The following is a 26,146-nucleotide window of genomic DNA, read 5'->3' on the forward strand; positions in this document are numbered from 1 at the left end:
ACCCCGGGGAATCCTCTCTAGTTTAGGCTCTTGCGCCCGGACATTATGTGTGAGAACCGTGGAGTGGTTGTTTGCGAGAATGAGTTTTGGAATTTTTTAAATATAGCGTTAGGTAGGTAGGTAACTTAATTTTCTGGTATGTGTGTTAGTTGTAAGTAGGTAGGGTCAGGATAGAGCTGTTACAGATTTTATTTCTGTGGCAGACCTTATTCCTGTAGTTCGATTTGGAGAATCGAAACATTAGCCGATCCAAGCGGATTGTACCGTTTGTTTTGGTTTTAGTTTCGATTCTTGGAATCGCGAGACTGTACAGTCTCTCTTCGCGGTCGTGATCGCCCGCGGTAGGTTCCCCGAATCGCTCGTCCCGCTCGAGGTTCTCCACACCTGTTCCTCAAACAATTTGTAGCATTGTTTGAGGACCGGGTATTGCACGGAACCTTGAGCCTGGTATGTATTAAGTTTCAGGCTTTGGCAGGACCGCCGAAGAAAGAAAAGACTCGATGGAGTCGAAGAGGCCCTGACAAACTGTCTCAAGAGTGGGCTGCAACGAATGGTTCTTCATCTTCATCTTCGGATGAGAATGGAGAATCATTATTTGGTTCTACCGTGTCACTGTATTCGTCTGTAGTTGTAGTATTTGGTAGTTTTTCAGATGGTACTTGTACCACGACGTTCAGTGTTTCTGGGCATCGCGTTTTGCATTAGCGTTGCGAATAGTCACTGATCGCGTTTGTTTTAATCTAGAGTTCCGACTAATTAAATGCCCAAATATAACACTGGTGCCTGCTCCAGCATCGAGAAGCAACCCGGGACAGCTGAGCTCATTAGGAAAATTAGCGTTGCGCATTATTTAATACGTGATTTTATTAGTGTTGCGAAATACGTATACTGATCGCGTTGCAAGTCGCATATAATATGAATTTTATCGCGATTGTTTTTAGTGTTGCGATTATTTTTTCGCGTTTGCTTTTCAGGGTAGTGTTTAGGAATCACGAAGTAGCTGAATGAGCTGTATCATGTGTGATTCTCCGCAGCTTAATCGCGCCTTTCTTCTGACGACTAAATTTTCAATCACACTCGTGGATTGATTATTCTAATGGAATGAATCTATTCATGTCCGACTCTGGTCCGTACGGCTGCAGTCTATTGGAAAACGAGAGTTCCTCTAATTCCATTTCCTACCATAAAAGCGCTATGGTCGTTTTCTATAACCCGTTGGTTAGATTGCGAGTGAAAAAAACATTGGATGGTGGTTCAGCAAACTTAGTTACAATTGTGACCACTATTGGCGTTATGATCTTATTCTATGGAAAATCGGTAACGTTAGAAATGATGCTAAACTGGTAAAGTAGCATCAGTGCCCCCTAAATTGAAAGCGCGACTCATAGACGAGGTATACGAATAGACTTTTCACCTTATGGACTTTGATATTTGACTGCCAGAATAATGGGCCGAAAAAATACATTGGGTGAAAGATCTATTCGTATATCTCGTCTGTGTTTGAATGTTGCATTGAATTTCCAATCACCGAGAAGGTAGAGATTAGACTTTTCATTTAACGGAAATTCGTTTCGTTTTGGTTTTGTAATTGCTTACCTTCAATTTACAAATTTTAACTTTTTATTTACACACGTACGAATAGTATCACTAAATACCAGATATTTATATAATGTATTTTATTAACTTTGGGTGTCTACAGTTTCATTTCCAAATAACAATGTCTGTAAGATAATCTAGAACTTGAATCTTAAAATATTAATCGTAAGTTTCACTGAAATGCAAATATACTCAAAATCAAACTTCTATACAGAACGTAACTGTTACTCCAGCATATAGAAAGTTAATTCAAAATGTAACAAAATCTTGCAACCTTTTAAAAATGGTTAGATTCGGCTGCAAGTAAAGCGAGTATATTTACATAAAGAAATATTTACAATGCAACTAAAATTTCAGTGTCCATTTTTCACAAATCAGACAAATGATTAAATTAACGTTCGCAGGAAGTTAATGGCAAATAAATGCAATACAGTTATGTTTCGTGTTCGTATGTAAGTAAACAAAAAAACTGTTTCGTATGAAATATTTTTCATCACACACAGGTTCTCTTATACGTAGAATTTTTCTCGATTTACATTTTGGAAACTGTGTTTCTCAGGATATCCGTATAATACTTAACAATAAATTCCGTTTACGAAATTTGCGCGATTCATTCTTGACCTTTTTCTTTCTTTTTTATACGAACGATGCTCCTAAAGTTTCAGATCGAAGTACGCTTCGAGCTCCGATGTTTTAACGTGATTGTAAACGTCGATATATTTCCGTAACTAAATTCGTAACATTTTTTATCTTACGATTCGCTGAACGTCGGAATTCGGAATCCTTTAATCGAGTATACGATTTTTCCTCTTGCTGTTATCAATAAGACAAAACTTCGATTGATCGTCTTTGAAAGAGCTGTCGGAAGGAGCACAATCAGAAATATAGTAGAACCTCGATAAATGCAACCTCGATAACTGCACGAGAACCTCGTTCGTTGTATCGTGTCGACACGTGGAAGACAAGGCATTAAAAGATAGGAATAATCGTAGCTACTGAAAGTATATTGGGTATGTGAGGCTCTGTACTAGATCGGCGACCTCGATCATTGCAAGAATCTCGATACTTGAGAATTTTTCGGCCTAGTTCCCTGCAATGATCAAGGTTTTATTGTAGGTGGAAGACAAACGAGGGAAGCGTATGATTATACGAAATATTCAAAAATCAAATATATTAATAGAGTACTTAACGTGACCCTTTTATATAGCTTATAATTTTTTTTTACTCTGATTCGCAATTGTCTGATAAAAATTTTAAAAAGAACTCCCTTATTATTTCCATTTGATCTTAATACTGAAATAATCGTGCGTAAACGTAGCAGTTTAAAAACGAGTGAAGTGCAATATATTAGTATTCTCCTAAACTAACGTTTGTTACAAACTCATTCAAATTAATTCGAATACGAGCAATCGCTATTTTGGTGATTAAATGTGGTTCTGTTATAATATCGTTTCTATGTATAAAAGAACGAAACAAACTACGAAGTCAAAGACGAACAATCGAAACGTTTGAAGGAAAATAGTTTGCATAGTCAGCCTATCCCATAAAACAGTATCAAAAGGTATATGTAATTATACGGTAAAGATAAAAAATTCATCCACAATTGGTTATACGTGAAAGCAACAACAATACTGTTATAATAAATATCACTGAAAATGTTCAAACTATAACTAAGATGTAAAAAATTCCATCAAAAAACTGTCTTGATCTATCTTCGAAGTTTTTCCAACGCTGAATACAAAATATAATATGAGATCATGGATGTTCGTGAAAGTTTTACTTCGATATATTTCATTATCGGCAGTGTTCTGACAATTATGATTATCGTTTAAAACTGAACAATTTCTTCATTGTAAAAATAATCAATGCATTTCGACCATTCGAATTAATTGAGAACAAGACAGCTTTTGCAATTATTATAATACCGGGTGTCGTACGGAAATGCAGGACATTTAAACTAAATATCTTCATTATTTTTGACAATTCTATTTCTTGAAAACTTTGTGAAAAGTAATCGAAGAAAAGAAAATTTCATTATCGTAAAAAACAGAGGCGATACTTAAGCGTCCGTTTCCAATGGGACACCCTGTAAAATACAATTTGATAACACTGGATAGAAATAGTAAAAGTCTTGATACAAGGAAATCTATGTTGTAAATCGGTCTCGTACGCTTCAAAGTCTTTGAATGTGCACTTAGAAAAAGTGATTACAACGCGAATGCCAGCGCGAGGATAGATATTGTTCACGTGTGAATTTGCCATTACGGAAACAACGGCAATTTGCCCAGTACCGCGTGATTACGTCGCGCGACTTTCTTCGCTGGCGATATAAATAACGCTCTTATCGAAAATACTGCAATAATAAATGCATAACAAAAGCGGCGATGTACGTCGGTAGTAGTGTCTTTGGTTCTCGATTCTCTATCACGCAGAAATTACTCACAGACAGAAGAACATCGGTCGCAACTGTGATGGAATCATAAAAGGAATTGGCTATTGCAAAAATTTCGTTAAATTCACCGAAACAAAGTAAATGTTTAGTCGTCCCCGATTCTCGATTCCGTTCAATATCCATTCCATTATTCGTAACAATTCCTCTTGATCGTCCCTTCGTCCGATGACAACCGTTCAACAAAGAAAACAAGAGCTAAAAATCTTCGCAATATCTACAACGTTATTAAACCTCTCATCGTAACACACGGCCAATTACCGCAATCGAAATTACCCTAAAATACGCTACTGATATGCTCTAATTAACGCGCCCCCGTCGGGAGAGCAATAATATTAATAAGTGATGTTTGTTGGAACAATAATACTTCGGTGACCGTAGATAGCTCGAACGAACATCAAAAATTCCAATTAATAGTAATAATAATAGCAATGATCAATAATAATCGAAGTGGGTAAGAAGAGTAATGCGTTACTTTGTAATAATTCCTAAATGCGCGCGTTCGCGGCGGCAATAAAAGCATCGCAACGAACGAAATCAGCAATTCCTCCGATGATCAGTCGTGTCGCGTCCTTCTTCTCACGGTCTCCTACCTTCTCGTATCGTCAAAGGTTTCTTTTTTTTCTTTAGAAGTCGGCAGTTTTCGGGCAGCTTTAGACTCGGTACGAAAGACACTTTTGTGGTCCACCACCCAGCCACGATCAGGAACAGGAGATTGCTTGTGTCACGTGAACACGTGAGGATATCTTCTTCGGCGTCCTCGTGGCGCTACAAAAAGAATGCATCGCTCGTTCAGATTCTAGATCAGCTACCAGCTGTCTCAACTTCTGATACAGCAACCGCGCTGTTTTGGTAATCATGCGGCAAGCAGGTTTTTTATGTTTTTCGGTGTGTTCTCCTCGTTCAGGTGCTTGGTGGTGTAACGAAGAGCGTTCAGGAGTCCCTCGCTCTTGCAAGGTGGCTGATCCTTCAATAACTTCACACAGCCTTTAACCTGCGAATTTACATCACAGCGTTACCAATAAAACACACGAGGGTGAACATTTATTTATTTTCTTCGACGCACTAAAATTATATACAGCGCACTATACACTTATCTATATCTGCCGTTATTTTTATTCCGATATAAATATTGATACGGTGATATTTTAGTTTGATCCCTCGTACTATGATATATTTAGACTATTTTTAAATAGGTTCTTGGAATAATTTAACAACTGACGTCAACAGAATATATCCCTTTCGATAATCGTTCGAGTTTATAATCAATGAAGTGTACTCACATCAACATTCGAACCCTTAACAAAGGCACCTTGGGGATGAACGTGATCATAAAGGATCACTAACCCCACCATCACTCTCAATACAAAGAGTTGAGTCTCCTCCCGTTGGAATTGCGCCAGGAGATTTCTAAGAAGAATTACATAATTCAGCTTAAAGCACAACTATGAACTTTTTCGTTCAAAACTTTCCGCCCCTCCAGTAATGCGAACGTCTTCTTAACTTATGGATTAAAAGTTTACTTACGGATTTTCCAACATGCGTAAACAAACTTTGGCCATGGTACCAAGAGTTTCCGTGATATTTTCGCGTGCTACGTCTTCGTTCTGAAATAAATACACAACGTTCTTTGCTTAATAGAAATAATAATGCAACGAAACGAAAATATCAAATGATAACGAAGCAATAAAAACAATGATTTGGAAAAAATGAATCCTATTTAAAGCACCGATTCTTTTAGTATTCTAATTCCCATACGCGATATAATATTTTTTGAAACAAAGAGTTAATAATTAAGGAATGAAAAATATGTATTTGTAGTTGGGTCGAACGAAATGAGACACTTCCTTTACGATACCAATTAAAATATCGTCGATGCAATTTGAACGGATCCGCCGTCTATTATTCCGATAAATGTACCGAGAATTGTTGTACTGTGAATCATTTCGCGCAATAGCTAATTTTCTACTCCGGTGCGCGTCATTATTTGTATCGAACTCTTTTGCTCGCGTTTCGTCACGCTGTTGATCGAAGCTCGTGTTTAACGTTTGCATAAAGTAAACGCAATATTCCTGTCCAAAATGAAATGAATCTTCGATAAATGGGGGAAAGTGAATTATTGACTACGATACAGTACATAAAGCAGGGTGTCTGTCGTGCAGAATATAAAGCTGTAGATATACATATGCATGAAGAATAGGCTCCGCCGTGGCAATGCCGTCCGTTCAATACCATTGTAACGGATAAATTCGTTTCTAGCCAATACTAAAGTGTTTCCAAAGGTCTCTTCCATTCATTATAGTTCCATTCGTGTTTACTTACTCGCGAAAACAAACTAGATTTTTGACAAAATTCGATATTTGTAACTTGGCTATCTGCACACGCTGTTGACAGACGGTGAATCATCGTTCCGACGTGTGAAAGAATGAATTTTTTATCATTTTTGTTTAATTTCGATGAGAGGGCTTTTACGAACGAAAATCTGCCTGATAAAGTTGAGCGCAAACAAGACCTCGATAAGGATATTTCAAAGCAAGCAAAAATGTATCCATTGTCCATAGTAATTCCAATAAGGTTGCGTTTGAATTAATTTTTATTGGAAAAAAGTTGCATATGAAATAAAAATTTAATTTTTCGCAGCCTCCTCGAAAGCAAGTAGCCTGAATGATCTCTCGCTCGTCAATTCCAGGAAGTGGTGGGGATAACTCGTGCGTAACTAACGAGTTCTTATTGTAACATCGTATAATGCATTTTCACGAATTTTACGCGAAGACGTTTGACAAAAAAAATTCTTTAGTTATTAATTCTTGCTCCAAAAAATATTTGTGTACTTACTGGTTAGAAGAAAGTATTTTTACGATATTTGGTATTAATTAAAATTCGATGGAAACATTAACGCGAACGAAGAGACGTTTGGGAACAGTTTCTTAGCGAGATAAAGTTCGAAATTCAGGCGATAAGAGTGCATTGTGTCCAGAATTTCTTTGTTTGCGTCTAGTCGGATCAATAATTGTCGGCGACGGAGTAAAGATAAGTAAGTAGAAAGAAGAGAAGAGATACCACTTACGTCCATCAAGAAAGTAATGGTCGCGTGACTCAGAACGCGAAGCATGGGTGTCGCGTGGGCGTAAAATAAGGACATTCGGTTGGCAAGCTCATTCCCTACCACGAGGTCCTTCTCAACATTGTCCTGCCGCGTCAGGGATGCTCTGGTCAACGTCCTTCGATAATAACTAAAATCATTCTGAATAGCGGGAGTTTTCATTTTGTGTTCGTCGAATTTCAAAACAAACTCCAATATTTCGGCCAGCTGTTTCACCAAAGCTTGCTGGGTCTCAAGATGCTGTGTCGGGGAGAGATTCCCCGAACACAACTGACCCAGAATCTTCGGCACCACCCTTTCTGAAAATGGCAAAATGTTCATCGTAAATAAACGCGTTGAATTCTTTAAAAATTATAAAGTAATCCTTTCTTTCGCCGTTACTGTAATTATTAATTGCACGTTTTATTTTTATTTTTTTCTATCACATTATGAACCGACTGGAGTTTTCACAACGCTTCGGTAGTTTCCGTGTTATTTCAAATAATGGCAATAAATTCATCCAAAGTTCATAAACGGTCGAAAGTTTCGCGTACGCCGATGCAGCGATATTGGATTTTCGATCATCGCGTATACAGGAATACTCAGACTAAACAATAAACCCTCGCAACACGTTGCTGAACCAATATCGACATTTAAACTCCTACGTTTTTATTTGCTTCTAGTAACTGACACCGTAATTGAAAATAGACGCTCGGCTACGTTTCTACTTGGAAATACGGAAGCTCTGTTCCGAGAATTCGCTCGGATAGTTCGCGCGTGGAAACCCTCGGCTCGATTTAAAATAACTACAAACCGATAGAGTTTGTTGGTCGAACGCGTAATACTCTAAATACTTTGAATTCCCGCGTGGAACGTGGTTAATAAAATTTGTCCGTTCGCTAAACACGTGCAAACTATGAATACGGAAGTTTTATTCATCACGGAACACTCACCGAGTTCTAATGAAAATTCATAGAATCTTTTCAACTTTGCAACAAGAGGGGCAACGGTCAGATAGGCTTTTCGCTGACACTCTTCCGTGGGCGCCGAAATCGCCTCTCTGATTTCCTTCCCAGCCCCTTTGTAGCACTGAATCTCCTCCAAGATAGATTCTGAATTTTTCAGAACTCTTTGCACCGCTTCAAAGGTCTCCCGTTCTATGTCGGAGGGCTGTGCGTCTAGAATCCAATAAAAGCCACAGTTATTATTCGCTAGCCTTTCAAATAAATTCGTCGTGGACTCTTTCGAGGCGTATAATTTCAATGGAATATTCACCAAGATAAAAGAACAAATTTCAAAAGAAACTTGGCGCGAACGTACACCCGTCAAACTTACTTTCGAAATCCAAAAAGACGTCATATTTTTGAGGCGTGCAACAGGTAGACTCGTCTCGAGCCAGAAGACTCAGAAGCTTGCCCATCTTCGGTCTGAGGCTTTCTTCGATGATATTTTATTTACAATGTGAAAGGCATCTAGATGTGAAACAAAATACACAGAATCTGTTAACGATATTATCAACTCGTAACGTGTTTTAAAAGAATCTCGATACTCGTTAGATTTTACTCCCTCCCAACAAAATATCGTTTATAAAAAACTGATAGGGGACAAAATTAAGGAAAATTGGGAAACTATGAAAGCGAGTGCCAAAACCGATTGCAAAAAGTCGCGATTCGAGTAGAGTTGGCTTTCCACTTCGAGTACGCGTCGTCACTGCTCGACTGCAGAACGGAATTTGAATTTTCTGGCCCGATCCCTAAGCCGATCCGCGCGTACATGTCGAAGCGTTAATTCCAGACAAACGACGCGTGTGCCTGTATATGTACGTATATGTAGAACGAATGAATTCCGCGAACTCGTGAACGAGGGACGAACCTTCTGATAATTTCAACCCGCGAAACTAATCTGCGCTGACCTCACCTGAAACGATAAACTACATCGAGGACTATCATCCTCCGCGCGTATTCAATCGATCTCGAAAGTTCGTCCGGTTTTTCAGATATCTCATCCCTCTAAACTTTTCACAACGGGGATATAGAAGCTGGTCGGTTGGAACTTTAAATAATAGCATACTTTGACACATTTTAAAAATTAGAATGATAAATGCCTTTAAGAAACAGATAATGTTTGAAATTAACGAGAATAGAAACATTTAATCACGAAAACAGGAATTATGATTAACCGTTCGTTTCACTGTCAGAATAGTTCACTGTGAATCAGTTTTAACGATAGCAAAGAAATATTTTCCTATATTTATCAGATAATGTGTCTATGATCGATGATATAGGGCAGCGATAAAGTCTTGATAAACGCTGAAAACTCACTGAGAACTCGTCACACGTGAGGGGACAACGATCGAGATCGCTAGATCTAAAATTGTGCACCGAGAGATTTCAATGTACCGGCGAATGTCTTCGTTATTTTTAGAAGGGATACGTGTGTCCTGCTAACGAACTTCTCTCGTCACTTTGAACCGCATAAATTCGCCGACTGGTTGGCATTCTTCGAGGAAATTTGTTCTTGGAGCCTTAAATAATATTATTCCGCGTAACACAATGTGGAACATCACGTGTCTCATTTCTTTCCTTTGATCGAGACAGCGTCGACGATACGATTAACAAGAGGCTCATTAACACTTTTTAACTTGGTTTTCCTTCCTAGATTCTTCCCTTTCTTATTCATTCAAAATAAACGTCGTACCTTTCGCTCGCATAACCAACAAATTTCACGTCGGTTCGAGCACCTTCTCTCCGTTTCGAATCATTAACGAAAACAGAAACATACTCATAATTATTTCAAGCCTGATTACGCCTCTCGTCCAACCGTCGAAACGCAAACGAAAATAACTACGTACCGCGGGACGGTTAGAATAAACATTTACATTGGAAAATTCCAACGGTGATTCGATGCAGAAACCATACGATCTCGAAAATATCTTGCCGGAGACGCCGTAACGATCATTGCTTCCGTGCAAAATAACGAAACAACATTCTCGCGGCAGGCATGAGCCTATCGTGATCAATCACATAAACAAACCTCACCGAGACTGTTTTAGCCTGGAATCGCACCGCCTGTGTTTTTCGGCCTGACTCGAAATAAAACGCACCAAAAGATTTACGCGCTCGGTTGATCGATTCGTCGGAGGGTCGAAATAAAGAAAATCCGAAATAGTCACTGGGGATTCTTACGCGAAGGTCGAAGAAAGGATAGCGGACTCGATGATTTCGCCGGGTCGTTTGCGAAATTGCTTCTCGCGAACTCACCGTGTCGGAGACCCGGCGTAATCGCGAACGACGACGCGAATACATGACGCTGACAGGTGCACGTCCAAGTCCGGGGGATGGTCAACAAGTATCCGAGGTGAGTGCAACAACTGTCATTCAACGGTCGGCCATGTTGCTGTTCGCAGGGGGTTGCGTTGTCTAGTGGCGCGGTTCGAGCCCTCTCCTTATTTGGTAAACGACAGTGGCGGCGGCACGTTCGCGCGAAAAATCAATGGGGTTAGTTTCCCCGTTTACCCTCGAGGCGACGCTGCTGCCTACTATTTACAACCGACGAACGTTTCGGCATCTTTTATTGCGACAGCGTGTGTCGATCGTCGAATCAACAGACCAGGAACCGTTTCCAATCGCCATTTAATTCGTCCAATACTTTACCGACACGATGAATATTTTACGGTTCGATCGTTTAACTGTCACCCCCGAACTTCGTTCGGTAAAACCGTGTTCATTAAGTATTACTTTGCGAGCGGACATTTTGGAATATTAAACGAGCTCGGTTTCGGAACGGTTGGCGGGAAATTATCGAAAGTAACTATTTTACCTGGAATACGATTCCATAGACTATTTGCTTAGACTGATGTTAGATATTTTGCAAATTCTAGAGAACGCGAAAATTATTATGAAAAAATTCACGAAGTTAAAAGGAAATCAATTGCCGGGGCAACTGAAAGCGAACACGAACTGATTTTAACATTCCAAGCATGTGCGTTAATAATGCGTGAAATTCGTATGCGCATATCAAGTAATATATTTTTTAAATATTCAGCCGCATCTGAATTGCAAATATGCGTATCGAAATGTCCATCGCTGGTTACACGGGAGTGCTCGCGTCGCCACGGTGGCGTAGGTCGTAGTTCAAAATACAATTATAAATTTAGAACGTCTGAGGAACTCGTGGCCAAGTCACCCGTGAGGCGGTGTATACTTTTTTTTTCGTAGACCAACGGGTCGCCGGTAACGGTCAAAATGAAACTCGAAAGGGTGAACAATATCGTCGAGGTTGACCGAGTTACGGGGAATTAATCGCGTTAATGTTTACGTAGCCTTTCTGGGAACGTCTGGTTCGCTACCTTTATAGGTTAACGTTCGCAGGATAAAAATATGACATTGAAATTACATTTAATATTCGAATTTCAAATGCGATTGATTTGCTGGCTGATTTAATCGGGTTCAATTTGAATTTCTAACGCCCTCGATTAGCATCCTCGTCAATGAACAAAAATTGATTGACTCGATAAACTGTCGAATAAACGATAAAATTGTCAATATGCTTTCAAATGAATTTAAATGGCTTCTTTTGTATAGAATAAACATTTTTTAAAATAGAAATACGAACTCACGATTATTTGAATTCCAAATATAACTCAGTTTTAAGAATTACAAAGTAACGCGATGCACAGATATTATATCAAGAGGGAAATGATCTATAATATTTATTGGACACTAAAACAGCAGTCAACGAGACGGATAACTATCCTAATTTTATCCCAGTTTTCCGATAAAATCGCTAAAGTACCGTTACACCGAACGAACTTTATGCATTCATTTGAAATTTACACGGTAGAATAACCTTAAATCGTAAAAGTTCATAGTATTTTGCAAAGACACGATCGCGTATGGTTTATAATAACAATAAATAGTTTTAATCGAATTTGAGAGCATGTTCGCAGATACGTTTTCCAAAAATTTGTTGATAAACTTATTTTCGTGTTTTCTTTACTATCAAGAGCGAACCACGCGCAGTTTGATTTTATTAAATTATCCACTGCCGCGATTATAATTATATACAAACAACGTCACTCACCGGCGATAACCCTGACATCGAACGTGTCAGAGCGAAAGCTTTTATTAACATTAAAAAAATCGATAACGGTCCAGTATTTGTTTTACATTACTTATACACACGCACCTACGTTAATGACGTAAATCGTTGCGTAAACTGAAAAGCAAGCGTAGCGCGAGGCGATAAAAGTTTTGTCGACAGGATCGAATCGTTGCACTGTTACAAATTGTTCGAAGGTGAGGAAATATTCGCTTCTGCGACGCACTGTTTAAATATCGTGACGGTGTCAAGATTTTGCACCTCTTACAAGACCAGTATTGGATAATCGTCGGAAACCGCGGGGGGGAAGATAATCGACGGCCATGAAAGACCTTTTTGTACATCAATTCCAGCAAATCAATTTAGACCCTCACCACACCTCCCACCATAACCCTCGATACTCTTCAGTTCCCCTTTCCTTCGGTTAACCTTAATTTCAACACTACGACGACGAACAAACGAACAATGATGACGATTAGTCTGCTACCGATGACTTACATATACGCACGCGTATACGTAAGTCATAATCCACGAGCTATGTTATGGGTCGAATTAAGTCTTAAGTGGTACTTTTCTTTCCCTCGCCATTACGAGAATTGCTCGCACAGATATTTCTTGTCACCTCATTTACACTACCGTCCATAAGCATCGAGATACTTATCGGCTCGAAGAAAACAACGCATTAACGTTATTACAGTGTACATATTTTCCAACCGGAAATAACAACAATTTTTTATCGAAAAAAATTTTAATTTATTCGATGCTGTAACTTTGAAAGATCAGCGTGCGAGAAAAGCATACTTTCTTCGGTACTAACAAGACTTTTAATAGTAAATATCTGTCTAAGCATCAACAATTTTAAACGTAGAATATCGCGACCCAAGCATCAAGCATCCTCCGTGCTCCATAAAATTAGAAGGGGGCGGCATGGCCAACAACCGCGAAGAAACCAGCCTATGACAACTGGCCTATATTGGACAAGATACTTAAAACAGACCACCTGAATAACTCGTTTATTTTTAGAGATAGAAAAAACTGCTTCCAGCAGAAGTCGTTTGCTTTTAAGAGGGACATCACTTGCTGCCAGATTTTTGGCTCCAAGTGGAAGCGTCAGGAACACTAAGGTCACCAACTTTTTTTTTTCGAGGGAATGGAGTATCTTCCAAGTTGTCTTCGAATAAAAGTGAAAATAAAATCAATTTTTCTTCTAATTCTGCTCGAACGTCTAGTCCGCTGTCGCTGCATATTTTGTAACTTGGCGACATTTACTGCCATTTACTTGCTGCCACCTTGTTATAGACTAAATATATAATATCATTCTTGAACGGTATTGTCCTTGCAACGGTTACACTTAAGAGGAGCATCCGGGAAGTGTCTGACACCGATTTTAATGAAACTTTATGAACCAGACGAAAGTTGGGCACGCGTATTTTTTCTCAGCTCGAGATCGAGGGATGAAATTACAAATAGAAACATATTTTTCTATCTCTAAAAATCAAGTAATCACCCGGATGATTTGCTTGAACGAAACGATGAGCCGATTAAACGTCATTATATCGTACACATGAACCATAAGGAGTGTACCGAATTCGAATACGATCGAAGTTGTTGAACGAAGCTGCTCCGATCGGAGTAAATATCCCGTTCCGCGGTTATTCAACGCGCAGGATCCGTGCAGTTTGCGAACGTCATTGCGTTCGACACGGTGGAGGATATCGTTAACGACACTTCTCATTCCGAGTACAGTGTGCATAGAACGTGAAGGCATAGCCTTGTAACGTCTCTTTAAGCGCAAGCACCACTCGTCCGCGGCTGGCAAGTCGCAACACGCCGCACCGTGCGTGCTTAATAAGGCAAGTGTGTTCGTACGTAGCTTAAATACCAGCGAAGCACGTAACTACGCCTCTCTGTGTCTTAGGGGGACACGTCGAATCGCACACGCACGATATGGTAACACATGCCAGCTCCTGGGCGATCTCTAAACCCGGCATACTATTCCTTCCGTGGCTTTGACCTGCTTAACAACTAGGCAAATTAATTACGGAACCGTGCGGGCATGCAAGGGAGGGGAGGAGCGCCCAGAACGCGTGTATCGTTTTTAAATTTGCATCCATTAACGTCCTGGTGCCCCAGAAAAATATTGCGTGCGAACTTCGATTCGTTTAATCCCACCGGGATTAAAAAAATATTTTATTTCGATGGGAAATAAGTATTTTCTGGGACACTCGAACAGAGAGTGGCGATGGCTCGTGCAGCGTGCCTTTATTTTGATACAGGTATGCGCGACTTTCATCCGGAACGTTTACTTCGAAAGAAATATTACGCAAAGAAATTACACAAACCACGGTAGTAAATAGTTTCCTCTCTTTCAGGATGTCACGTAATTTCTTTGTTGAAAGAAGGTCAATGTATTCGGTCTGTTAACTGTCGTTGATTATTAGCTTTACCGAGAATTGAGTGGTATATAACCACCGGTGCCATTAGACTTGAAGTCTACCGCGTCGAAACTCTAATTGTGCGACAACCTTATTTGAAACAAGACCGTAAGAGCCAGTCACGATTTCTCTTATGTCATTTTTCAACGAAAATAACTCGTTTTTTATGGAAATATAATAGCCGACGATCATGAAAACCGCCGTCTGGCAGCCGGTCCGTTACATCGCGCGGGCGTATCGCCAAAAACGCGAAAAAATAGCGGAGTTATATCGTTTCTTAATAGCTGACTTTTGATAGAGCAATTAATAACGTAAAACAATTTTCAGAAATTTCGAGATGCAAGGAGCACTTGCTCAAAGTTGTGTTTTTACAAGATCATTTACGTGGTGCTTTCACGTTTTTAATGCCAGACGGAAATCGCGGAATAAATACTTCAGCAGCCGCGAGCGAAGTCAAATTTACACAACTTTTTGCTCTCTGCGCGGGTCTCTGGCTGTGACTTCGTTCGTGCACGCAAAAATAATCGCGACACATTTGCGTAGCAATCGCATTTAATCGCTAAAAGGGGTTCAACAACGTTTTAAATTACATTAGATACACTCTTGCAATATTTTTCCTATTGAATTCCTAGAATCTCCAAAATTAACTCTTGTATGTAACATCAGCTACCGTGCCTCCAAATAATTTCGGTGAAACTCGAACGTAGTAATTTACGTTCGGATAGATTGCCGTTACTGCGAGCGACAATCGAAATAAGCACTCGTCGTAACAACAGTGTTTCAAAGTTGATGACATCGTATTTAGTAAGAGATTATTAATGACTCTACCAGCAGTAGGAAGTCCACTTGCTCGACGTTCGAGCTAAATATATATTTCATCTTACGTTTCCTGAAGCCATTGCCAAAAATAAGATATCTGATTACTTACGGAATACCAAACAATCTTGAAATGCTTCGTATACCGTTCCTCGGTTTGTATTTTAATTTGATCAAAATTTTCAAAGCTCGACAGGACGTTTCCTAGCTGCAAAATATAATGACATCAATTAATCATACGCGGTACACGATATTCTTTGATAGCCCTGGCCTCCTTAAGAACGAGGCAAATTAATTAAAAGCGTTAGTAGCAACGATGGGAAGAGGAAATGACCGCAACTTACATTATACCGTAACCTCCATATAAAAATCAATAACGCGTCGAATTAAAAATGAACAGTTATAAAGTGCGATGTTGCGCTCCGAAACTAATTTCGCTCTGTTAGAAGAGAAGAAAGTTTTAATCGAATCGATCGATATAATAGCATCGAATAAAATTAACGAAAATATCTTCCAACGTACGGTTGCCGGTTATCAATTAATCAATTGATTTCCATCGATAATTCGACGTTTAATATCATCGGATCGACACCTTTGCACTACGAGCCAATTAAATCGTTTGAAATCATTACGCTAGATTTGTTTGACGGGCCGATCAGACGTCGCGTCATAAAACTCGCAGTTCTAAAGCGACGCTTATGGATTTCCGATGTTATCTGAAAGTACATACTCGGACCGAGCGATTTCGAGTACCAGAAACGGAGGCTCTGACATACTTTATTTACCGATCGGAAGGATGGTCTGCTCGCTTAGTGGCGATGGGAAATTGCAATCGACGTTTCCATCCGATCTCTCGTTCCATTGAGAATTTTTTTACACGACTCGCGATAACCCGACGACGATACGACGCAACGATAACAGATTTTCCGAAAAATGAACGACGAGGTCGAGGCATTGTGAGATTAGACAATATATACTGCATCATTATTAAATCGTATATACAAATAAAACGAAGCAAATATTACGTTCCGTTTGCCCTTTTGAGTATCGTGCCTGGAGTTGTTAGAAATCCAGCTACATGGGTCATGGGATTAGGGAACCCTCGTTTGGATACAGGTAAACATAGTATGCAGCTGTCCAATAATTCAAACATGCTCGATCGAAGCACAATATGGCGCGCTCGAAGCATTTTTTTCCCCAACAATTAGAAGAACTGGAACCATTCCCGTTTTTTCTCGAACGGGATGAAAGAACGGCTTGATGAGTTTGTAAAAACTGGAAATCACAGAAGGAGAATTTTAATTACTCCGAATTCTACCGTAAGGCTAATGAGAAAGATACGTTGATCTATGTTCGAGAGAAAAGGAGGATGTTAGGCAAAATTTATTTCAATCGATCCTAATCTATCGTACTTTTCCTCGCGTATAAATATGTATGGCGGAATCAACGAAATCCAAGTTCCTATTTCGTGGCTTGATACACCAGTTACGTGATACGAGCTAATGCGAAAGACGTGAAAGTCTCTCACGCGATCTGCTCATTTTCCGCAGACTGTCGCACGACAATGATGAGAACGAAAACGGTATTTCGAAAGAATTTATTTCCGTGGACTTTTTTTAATTACATAAATTTGAGGGAAGAGCGCTCTTTCCGCCCGCGGTCGCATTGAAATATACTCTCAGGTAGAAAGTTTCAAACACGTGCTTAATTAATGAAGTGTTGGTAGTCGTTATGTCGTTACTTAACAAGTACACGTGAATGTGTAACGCTGTTTCACGAAACTCTGTAGCCAGACGATTGTATTAAAATCAAGCCAGAAATAAAGTACTTTGCATCGCGAAAATTTAGTTTCGTCGGTGTTAATTTGACAAAATTAAATATTTCTGACGGGAAAAAATTTTAGATCCATTCCGAGCTAACTGGCAATCAGCGTTCAACCGGACGGTTAAAAATTTTATACAAGAATTGTTTTGTGCAACGAACGGGCAGCTCTCGATGCAATGTTCAGAAATATTTTAACAAACTGTCAGAAATTAAATCTCGTTATTACGCAATCTGCTATTTAGCTCAGTTGTGTACGCCAGAAATCGCACGTACCCCGGATATTTTTATGGTTGCTTACGCCACTGGCCAATCAGAGGGGATATCGTCATATCCCGGACGAAGACAGGAAACCTCCGAGTAAAATTCCCCCTCTGCTCGCATACACGTTCGCTTTGACAAACCTTTCTGGATGCAAGCTTGATTACAAATGAAGCGAAAAAAGGGAACGTATCGTTTCGAGAACGGTAGCAATTAATTGCAAAACGATCGATACTTATCGACAGAAGAGAGAGCGGTAAAATTCAATGCAGTGCTCCTCGACACGTGTGTTTACAAAAATTTTAGCCGCGTTTAAAGTTAATAGCTACGACGCAAGAAATATTTAACGCGCTTCTTGCAGTATTTCAAAATTATAATTCAAAGCACGACCACGTCTTCGTTATCTAGAAAGTTTTGCACATAAATAAAATACTAGTTCGTTGTTTTAAGAGAAACTACACACAAGAAACTCGTGTAAAAGGAACCAAACGAGCCTGTCGTTGTAAGAGCAAACTATAATTACAGAGAATTAAACTCGTAAATAATCGTAACTTTCTTTACGTTCGAATAAATAACAGAACGAGGCTACATTTTTCCAGTTCGAATCGACGTGTAGTTCGTTCACTTACGAAGGAATATTCTTTGTTATGCTTTTACGATAAACAGCATTATGTCACGGTAGCTGAGCTACACATGCGCGATAGTGCTTTCCACACACGTGATCACGCCACATCCGCCTATTCGCGATATCCCATAGAAGGATGTTAATGTCTGTACTCGTGTTTACTCACAATGAAGTGCCTACGATATTTAGACAAAGTAATGCTCGAGGCGCGCTGCGGAAATTCGTTCCTGTCCTTACAAATTCTATTCGATCCTTTCTAACGACAAACTCAATTATTTAAATGAAGCTCCTCGCGCGGATAAAGCCTCTATATTATCGGCGGAAGGGATATAGTGACCTCGTAAAAACAATGAGGCGTTAAGTCGGTAGCACGCTTCAGTGTCTGGAATTAAGAGCCCACGCTCGAACTCGGTTTATTTTTTATAGGTGCTTCGGCACATTAAGGGCCCGAATAAAGAAACCTAATTAAAGAGCAGCGTCGGCCGCATTTTTATGTGGTTAACGAGCAACTCTGCGTTTCGTAAATCACGAATATTTATTGGATAAAAGCTTGGAAGATAGAGATTTAATAGAACGAAAGCTTGTTACAACCATTATGTATTACAGATTATTTTAGTAATTATTTAGACGCGATTTTATTGGAATAGAATCTAATTCTGCTAATTAAGAGGTATCCAAAAGTGAAAACCTGCTTTTAACGAGCCATACCTCAAACTGTGAGTCTCGATAAGCTGCTTAAGATACGCTTCTCTTTTGGGCGTATACGGTCACTCATTTTGCGAGATAAATGAAGCTGAAAACAGAGATTTCGGAGTCCTGAACGCCGAACGATAATTTGTAAATCAGAAGAATAGACTCTCGTGGCAAAAAAAACTGAATTATTGGGGCCTGGATATTTCATACAATTTACCACGAAAATGAGAGAAGTTAATTCCCAAACGATGGTGTATTTTTAATAATCGATCGAGATCTACGATTCGAGGTCTGATTCGTTAAAAATCTGTGTCTCTGCCTCTGGTTTTCCCCTCGTGACCGTCACTCTGTATCAAGTAGAAAGAAATACATTTAACAGTATCCTCGTGGATCCCACTTTATATCACTCGAGCGTGCCGCGAGTAATTCATTGTACCTGTTTCACCGACAATATCGTATTTTTATTACTGAGAACGTCTTCTACATATTAATACATCTAAATTAATCATAAGATCCGCGTCACGGTGGATCGTATTGCATAGAAAGTAATACAAACGTAAAAATTTGATGTTTCTTGTCCGTTCGAGCGTTCAACGGATCGAATGAATGACGTAAAAATTTTTCTACATTAATAAGTCCTGTGTCGAATCAGGTTATTATTGGAATGCGCGGATATGCACGTAGTACCGTTCCATGAATCAATTTCTACTTGGTACAGCCAACAACCCAATGGAATCCGATCGATGGAATTCTCCGTAGTTATCTCGTAAATGAATGCAGGCAACTTTATTACACAGTCAAAATCAATACCTATTTTCTGTTCGGTGCGTCCTTCGTTCTGACTTCGTGCAGACAGAAGATTCGGAAATGTTCTGTTCCGCGTCAAAAGCTATTCCACGGAGTCGAGTAAATTTTATACGTATTCTACTATATTCGTTTTGTAATTTCTCAAAATATTTCTGTCGATTCACGGGAAGTATTTATCGATAAAACGGAGTATGCTCCAGTAAAAATACTGTCGCCTGACAGAGTTGCCGATCAGAGTGCGAGCCGCGTGCTTGTCTGCTTATTATCGCCCACGCACTATCACGCACTGTCGCAGGTACAGCTAGTCATTCGTCAACACCGATCATCCATCACCAATCAGTCATCCCATTCGCTCTCCCCCAGTTATTTCCATTATATTCGCCCCGATAACTCATCTAATTCTCATCGATTATTTATACCGCGTTTATTTCGTATTTTCATCGAAAGACATTTATTCAAAGTCTGAAATAACACAAACTTATCACGAGATTGCTACAAATCCAGAAGGGTACTTTCGGACGCTTGATAAAATTTTATTAGAAAAATTTACAATCTACTGCTAAACACGGTGCAAACATCCACGTTTTATATTACATAAAAAAAAGATAGTATTGGTTTAAAAAAGAATATTTGTAGCACGGTGCAAAATCGATTTCAGCGGCGACACTGGTGCAATTAGCAGAAATTCTATTACATTTTTTTCACCGCGCTTCAGATTCTGGTAGTAGCCCGACAGGTAATTTGAGCAAAATTTCTTTTAAAATCGACCATCCACTTATAATTCATCGAACGTACGACGGTAGTCGTGTAACTGGTTTCAACAAAGACTTAAAATTTTTCTTTTTTTAGAAAATTGAAACGCTGGCCTTAGTACGAACCGACGCGTAAAATAAAAGCAACGACATAGTTTAATCAAACGCAGGAACGCGTGTTTGTAAATTAAGTTTTCGCTGCGATAAATTCAATTTCGAACGGGACCGCGGGGGATCGATAGATCGTTCAAATTCTTCGTCGACGATTGATTCACGGGTTCCCTTTTTCGTTCCCCACAAACGAGCGGGCGACCTAGTTGCTAATTGGTCGATAGATAGGACTGGCATGATCACAAGTAATGCGGCCCGATAATTTAATAACGTATCGCTGCCCGTGGATTCATAGCGAACGGGATAAAAAAAGAGAGCGCACACCCTTTGAGATTAGTTCGATATTCGAAACTCAATAAGGTATACGATAAAAACAGTATTCCTTTCATTATTTTTACCCTTTTACCCTCGTGTATCCTAACATCGTTTTATGTGCTTCGTATGACAAATATCGGAGTTAATTAATACAGGATTCTTAAAAACGATCCTGAGAATACTACTCAGTTAAGAGTGCATTTCAAATAATTTTTTAATCGCTGTATTTTTATTTCTCTACGGTCCATGCAAGCTCTATAAACACATAATATTTTCGGTCCCTCCGATCGCGTATATTCATTATCGATTATCGATGAAATATATAATAATTTGAAACGAACCAATTAATAGTAAAACGCGAGGAAAAGCGGGGTCGCGCGCTGTTGGCGCATCTATTCGATCCCCACATTCGTTTCCAACGTTTCTCTGAATATTCCGCGCTTCGATAATTAGAAATAACTAAAATTCTCTTTGGGCAAAGTAGACTGCATCGAAACATCAAAATTATAAACGAGAAATTTGGAACAAATTATCGTGGTAAATTTGTAACAAGAGATATCGTCGGTGCACAAATTAAATTAACGTTTATCCAAGCAAATTCGTTGTTACTAAAACCAAACGATTCTTTAAATACGAAAAAGAAACGAAAACTTTCAAGGAAACGCCGGGGTCCTTGGTCGTAATTAAAAATAGTCGGCAACGATGCGTGCCGAGGAACGAATTTCCTGCCTCTTAAAAAATTCATAAATTTATCTTGCAGCTCCCTGGCGGGAAACTGAAGAGGAAAATCGTCTGGTAAATCGGTATTACGGAGAACGGAGAATGAAATTGAGCCGTCACACAGCCTCGCGCGAATTATTATGCTCGCCTCGAGTTTCGCGGTTTCCTTTGTCAGTCAATAAAAAGTTTTCAACGTGAAAGCAGCACCGTGTGCATCTGGCGTAGAGATTTCTCTCTCGGTTCTTCGGCAATGGCTCTCCTCGTCTCTTTGAAGGCCTGATACGCACTTGAGTTGCACGCGGAAATGAATTGCACGCCCGCGCGAGTGCACTCGCGCGACAGATTAATTCATACGTAATTTAGCGAAAACAAACATTTTGCCCGAGCTCCGTTACGTCTGCATCTCCTTTACGAAACTGCTTGCTAACGTTCTTATGGATATTTCATGAGAACGTTTAACTATTTTCATTGATAAGCTTCTGAAAATAATCTATTGGCCGTTAACTCTGAACGAATGTTTACTGATTCAACGTGTTCCGAAAGCTTTTCAAGCTTAAACTACCCATATTATTAGGTGTACGTATTCAAGATAATTCTAGTAACTGGGCCAGGCTATAGCTCTGTTCTAAATGAAGACACAGAACGCTATAGAGGAAAATTTTATATGGTTTAGTGACCTCTGCCATCGTGTAATACGAGTTTCTTACCGGTTGCAAAGTGCAATTGCATTTTTCTCGGGTCATTCTGCTCACAAAAGACATATTTCTTAGATAAAGAGATCTTATCTAAAATGAAGCAACGTACAATGCTTAATATTGTGTTAAATTTTGAATCATGCATTCTCGAAGAAAGTTTTCAACGTAAACTGAAACGTCGGATTAATATATTATATTTGCTCAAAGTTTGCTCTTGTGACCTGCAAGTTTACCTTCCATAGCGTACTAATTAAAGCTTCATATTAATAAGTAGTGCAATTTGAACGTTCGAACGCGTTTGAAAAACTTGGTTTAGACGTATTTATTTTCCGGTATCCATTTTTACAAAAAAAGAATTGTTATATATTAAAGGCTACTTGCAACCTCAGAAAAAGAAAATTTAAAGTTTGATAGTTCCTGAAAGGTTGTCATTAAGTTACCCCACTATTTGCTGGAACTAGTTGCACCGGGTAAACGTCTCTCGTTCGCTTTCAGTGTATCTCACTCTCGTTTTCGAGGTAAACAAAGGCGAGCTAGCCAGAGAGATAATAGCGAATTTTACCTATCTGTCCGAAAAGTTGTCATGCCCGCGATAATTTCTCAGGATATACTGCATATAATATAGCCTGTATAATGGTTTAATATCGCAGCGACACTGTGCAAATATTATATGGAGAAGACGAGTATTCAAATTTCAATATTTCTCAAGATAGAGTGTCAGGTCGATTAAGATGACGTATATTAGAGGGTAGACGATAATCAAAATTTTAGTTGATCCATCCTATATTCAAATTCCACTTCGTAAAATCTGTACTTGATAATATTCTCAAGCACACCTATAATAAAATACACAATTAATTCACATTCCTCGCCTATCTTTTTCCCAATATCACACATGTTATCGTATGCAGTAATATCAATGTTTACGATTGATCGATAAAGTATCTGAGTCTGCATTTGCCGATATAAATGTTTAGGGAAGGAAATCTGCACATAATTTTGCAATTGCAAATCATATTTTCTTTCCTAGCCTTTCGCTTTACGCAATTAATTCCCGTAAAGTTTTCTGTGCAACTTTTATGAAAGTGATATTCGTAGCATCCACGATATAACATCGTTTCGCGAATTAACTTTGAATCGTTCTAAAAGCAAAGTTTAAAATGTTCGTTATCTTCCGTGGTTCGTGCAATCGGTTTTGCAATACGAGTGTCTTCGCGAGCTTCTTGCTCTCGACTCTTTATAAACATAGCTGGCCAAAAAAAAAAAGGGTTATTTACCTTTTGACGAAGAGCAAGCAGGCGGAGCATGACTCAACGACCGAATTATTATCTTCGGGAACGTGAGAGAGCTTCAAGGGAAGTTGCTCTGAAGTGTCGACATTGTTCTCCCTTCGTTCGTTAAAATGCCCGCTTCCGGTTATCCAGGAAGAACCAACCCTTCGCCGAGACACTCTTTTTGAAAAAAGAAAGCGATCTGCTCCTCGCTGACACGAAAGGTCTCAGGTTGCCGCGGTACGATAAGCTTTATCACTCACAACACGCCGCACAAATTCGTAGAATGTCCCAATAAAGACTCCGTTGTGACTGTCGTACGCGTTCTATTTGTTTTACCGCCCTTTAACGGCGCTGTCCTTGGAATTTCGATGGTTAGCAAACTTCGATACTTCCCTTTGTCGAATCGTTCGACTCTTTCTCGATTTTGAAAGTTTCCAAACGAGTACGATATTCGATCGGGAACAGACCTCGCGAAAGTTTTCGTACGGAAACCTGTACTTAAACAGCGAGTGGACTTCGGTGTGTATTTCTTCTGACAAAGAGGAGTGGATTAATGAAGCGGGAGAACACGACTTTACTCTCCCGGAGGTTGATACAACACTGTCAAAGCAACGGCGTGCAGCAAACGACGAGACAGTTTCACCGAGAGGCAGTCAGCTGGTGCTCCCCACTCTTGGCACGTCACTGTCTCTCCGGCAGTCTACGGATTTTCAATCCTGTAAATCATTCTTTAGCGATTTCTCTTAGGATCGTGACTAAGTGCGTTGTCGGGAATGAATGATAAATATTTTGCTCGTTCCGATCGAAACTTTTGTTCGTTGCACCGCGTAGACTGTACCGTTTAATTAAAAACTGTTTAAAATTATCTTTTATTCGAATATACGTACGCGCCTTTCAGGCATCTCGTTTCAATTTTAAATGCATTTTTATAATTTTTTATTCGCTTGGGAACACGTGGTTAAGTTCAAAAGAAAAGAAGGCAAAGTCTAGTATTATTTTTGTCACGTTCCTTGAAATAATTACGTTTTCTTCATCACAGAATCAAAACTTTTCCTCGCCACAGAGGAAATTAATATTTTCCTGCGTAGATAAAAATAGCGTGCAAAAAGTTTCCGGTCGGCTGTTTTTCTAGCATCGCTTTAGAGAGGGAAAACGAAAATGAATTTTAAATAACATACAATTAAAATTTAATGTCATACGATATGATGAAGTAGAAGGCAGAGGTACGTAACAGGAACGTGTATTTTATTTTCAACGGAATGACGGGTAAATTTTCACGCTACGCGCGAAACAATTTTAAATATAATTTGTGAGCGATATATTAGTGAAATTTTGTGTAATTTTTAAGTTATACAATATGTAAAATGTCATTGCTATATAAATTTATTTATTTCTCAAGCCCAGGACCCATGACCCATGGTCGCATCCTAGTAAGATTAGGGTTAAAATATTTAACACGTAAACTCGGATCTCGCGCGTACGTTCGTTACAGTATTTCAACGCGTAATGGCTTCTTAACGATAATTTGATTTATGTATGCATTTATCTCGTCGGCGGACGATGTTTCTAAGAGTTTCTCTCCATCGATAACGCGCCCTGGTTAACATGTACTTAATATTTTGAACGGTAGTGTACATGCACTTTCAAGTAAAAAGTTTTGACCGAGAAAAAGCAGGTTGGAACAGATCTATTAATATTAATATCCGTGGATCGTATTTACATCGGTCGTGGCTGGTTATCGGCTTGAATGTGTCAAGGAAAATGGGTAGTAATACATAATGATACCTGCACAGTGGCGATCAGCTACTTAAAACTGCTATCATAGTTCGATTAACAATTTACATTTTATAAATTTTGTAACGTCATCTTATAATTGAGTTTTGAAAATTCCGAGAGTCGTGATAAAAGGTCCTTAACTATAAAGGGTGTTCGGCCAACCCCTGGGAAAAATTTTAATGGGAGATTCTAGTGGCTAAAATAAGACGAAAATCAAGAATATCGATTCCTTGACTGAGGCTTCATTAAAAAGTTATTAAAAAATTTCAAATCATACTAAAAAAATTATATTTAGTTATAGGGATCAATTACAAGCATTTTTGGTGAATAGACATACCCCTGAAATCCTACCCACTTTCGAGAAAAAAATTCGAGCAGGTACTGAAATTTTTAGACGAAATTAAAATATTTCAAATCATACTAAAAAAATTATATTTAGTTATAGGGATCAATTACAAGCATTTTTGGTGAATAGACATACCCCGGAATCCTACGCACTTTCGAGAAAAAAATTGTTTACTGAAAATCTAATGTGATGCTTCCCTGAAATTTCATGCGAATCTTTAAAATATCATAACTCCTGAACGAATTGGAGGATTTTAATTTTTCAAAAAGCAAACAACGCGTATTTTAGTGGAGAATATGTAGAAATTCTAACAATATTGAAAAAGTTGTTCTTTAACACCATGAAATTAGAAAAACCTCCTAAAATTGGTCTAATTCTCAAACGGTCATAACTCCTACAATAGAAAAGGTATCTCATTGAAATTTATTTGCGAAGCAGAGCTGTTGGGTATCTATAAAAAAGTATTAGACAA

At 39.0% G+C, this 26,146-nt stretch overlaps 1 protein-coding gene across 1 annotated transcript; it reads right to left on the reverse strand.

Annotated features, from left to right (window-relative positions):
• Nucleotides 1-1,693: 1,693 nt before the first annotated feature.
• Nucleotides 1,694-24,139, reverse strand: LOC122404693 (CYFIP-related Rac1 interactor B). The gene is made up of 7 exons (XM_043408885.1): nt 23,556-24,139; nt 8,463-8,599; nt 8,081-8,305; nt 7,113-7,447; nt 5,573-5,652; nt 5,329-5,455; nt 1,694-5,039 (listed from the first exon to the last, which is right to left on the reverse strand). Exons 2-7 carry the CDS (start codon nt 8,545-8,547, stop codon nt 4,902-4,904), a joined length of 990 nt encoding a protein of 329 aa, XP_043264820.1. The 5' UTR covers nt 8,548-8,599; nt 23,556-24,139; the 3' UTR covers nt 1,694-4,901.
• Nucleotides 24,140-26,146: the final 2,007 nt, after the last annotated feature.

Source organism: Colletes gigas, unplaced genomic scaffold (assembly GCF_013123115.1).
Source record: "Colletes gigas isolate AHSC1104 unplaced genomic scaffold, ASM1312311v1 Colletes_gigas_Sc00003, whole genome shotgun sequence".
In the NCBI taxonomy this organism is placed as follows: Eukaryota; Metazoa; Arthropoda; class Insecta; order Hymenoptera; family Colletidae; genus Colletes; species Colletes gigas.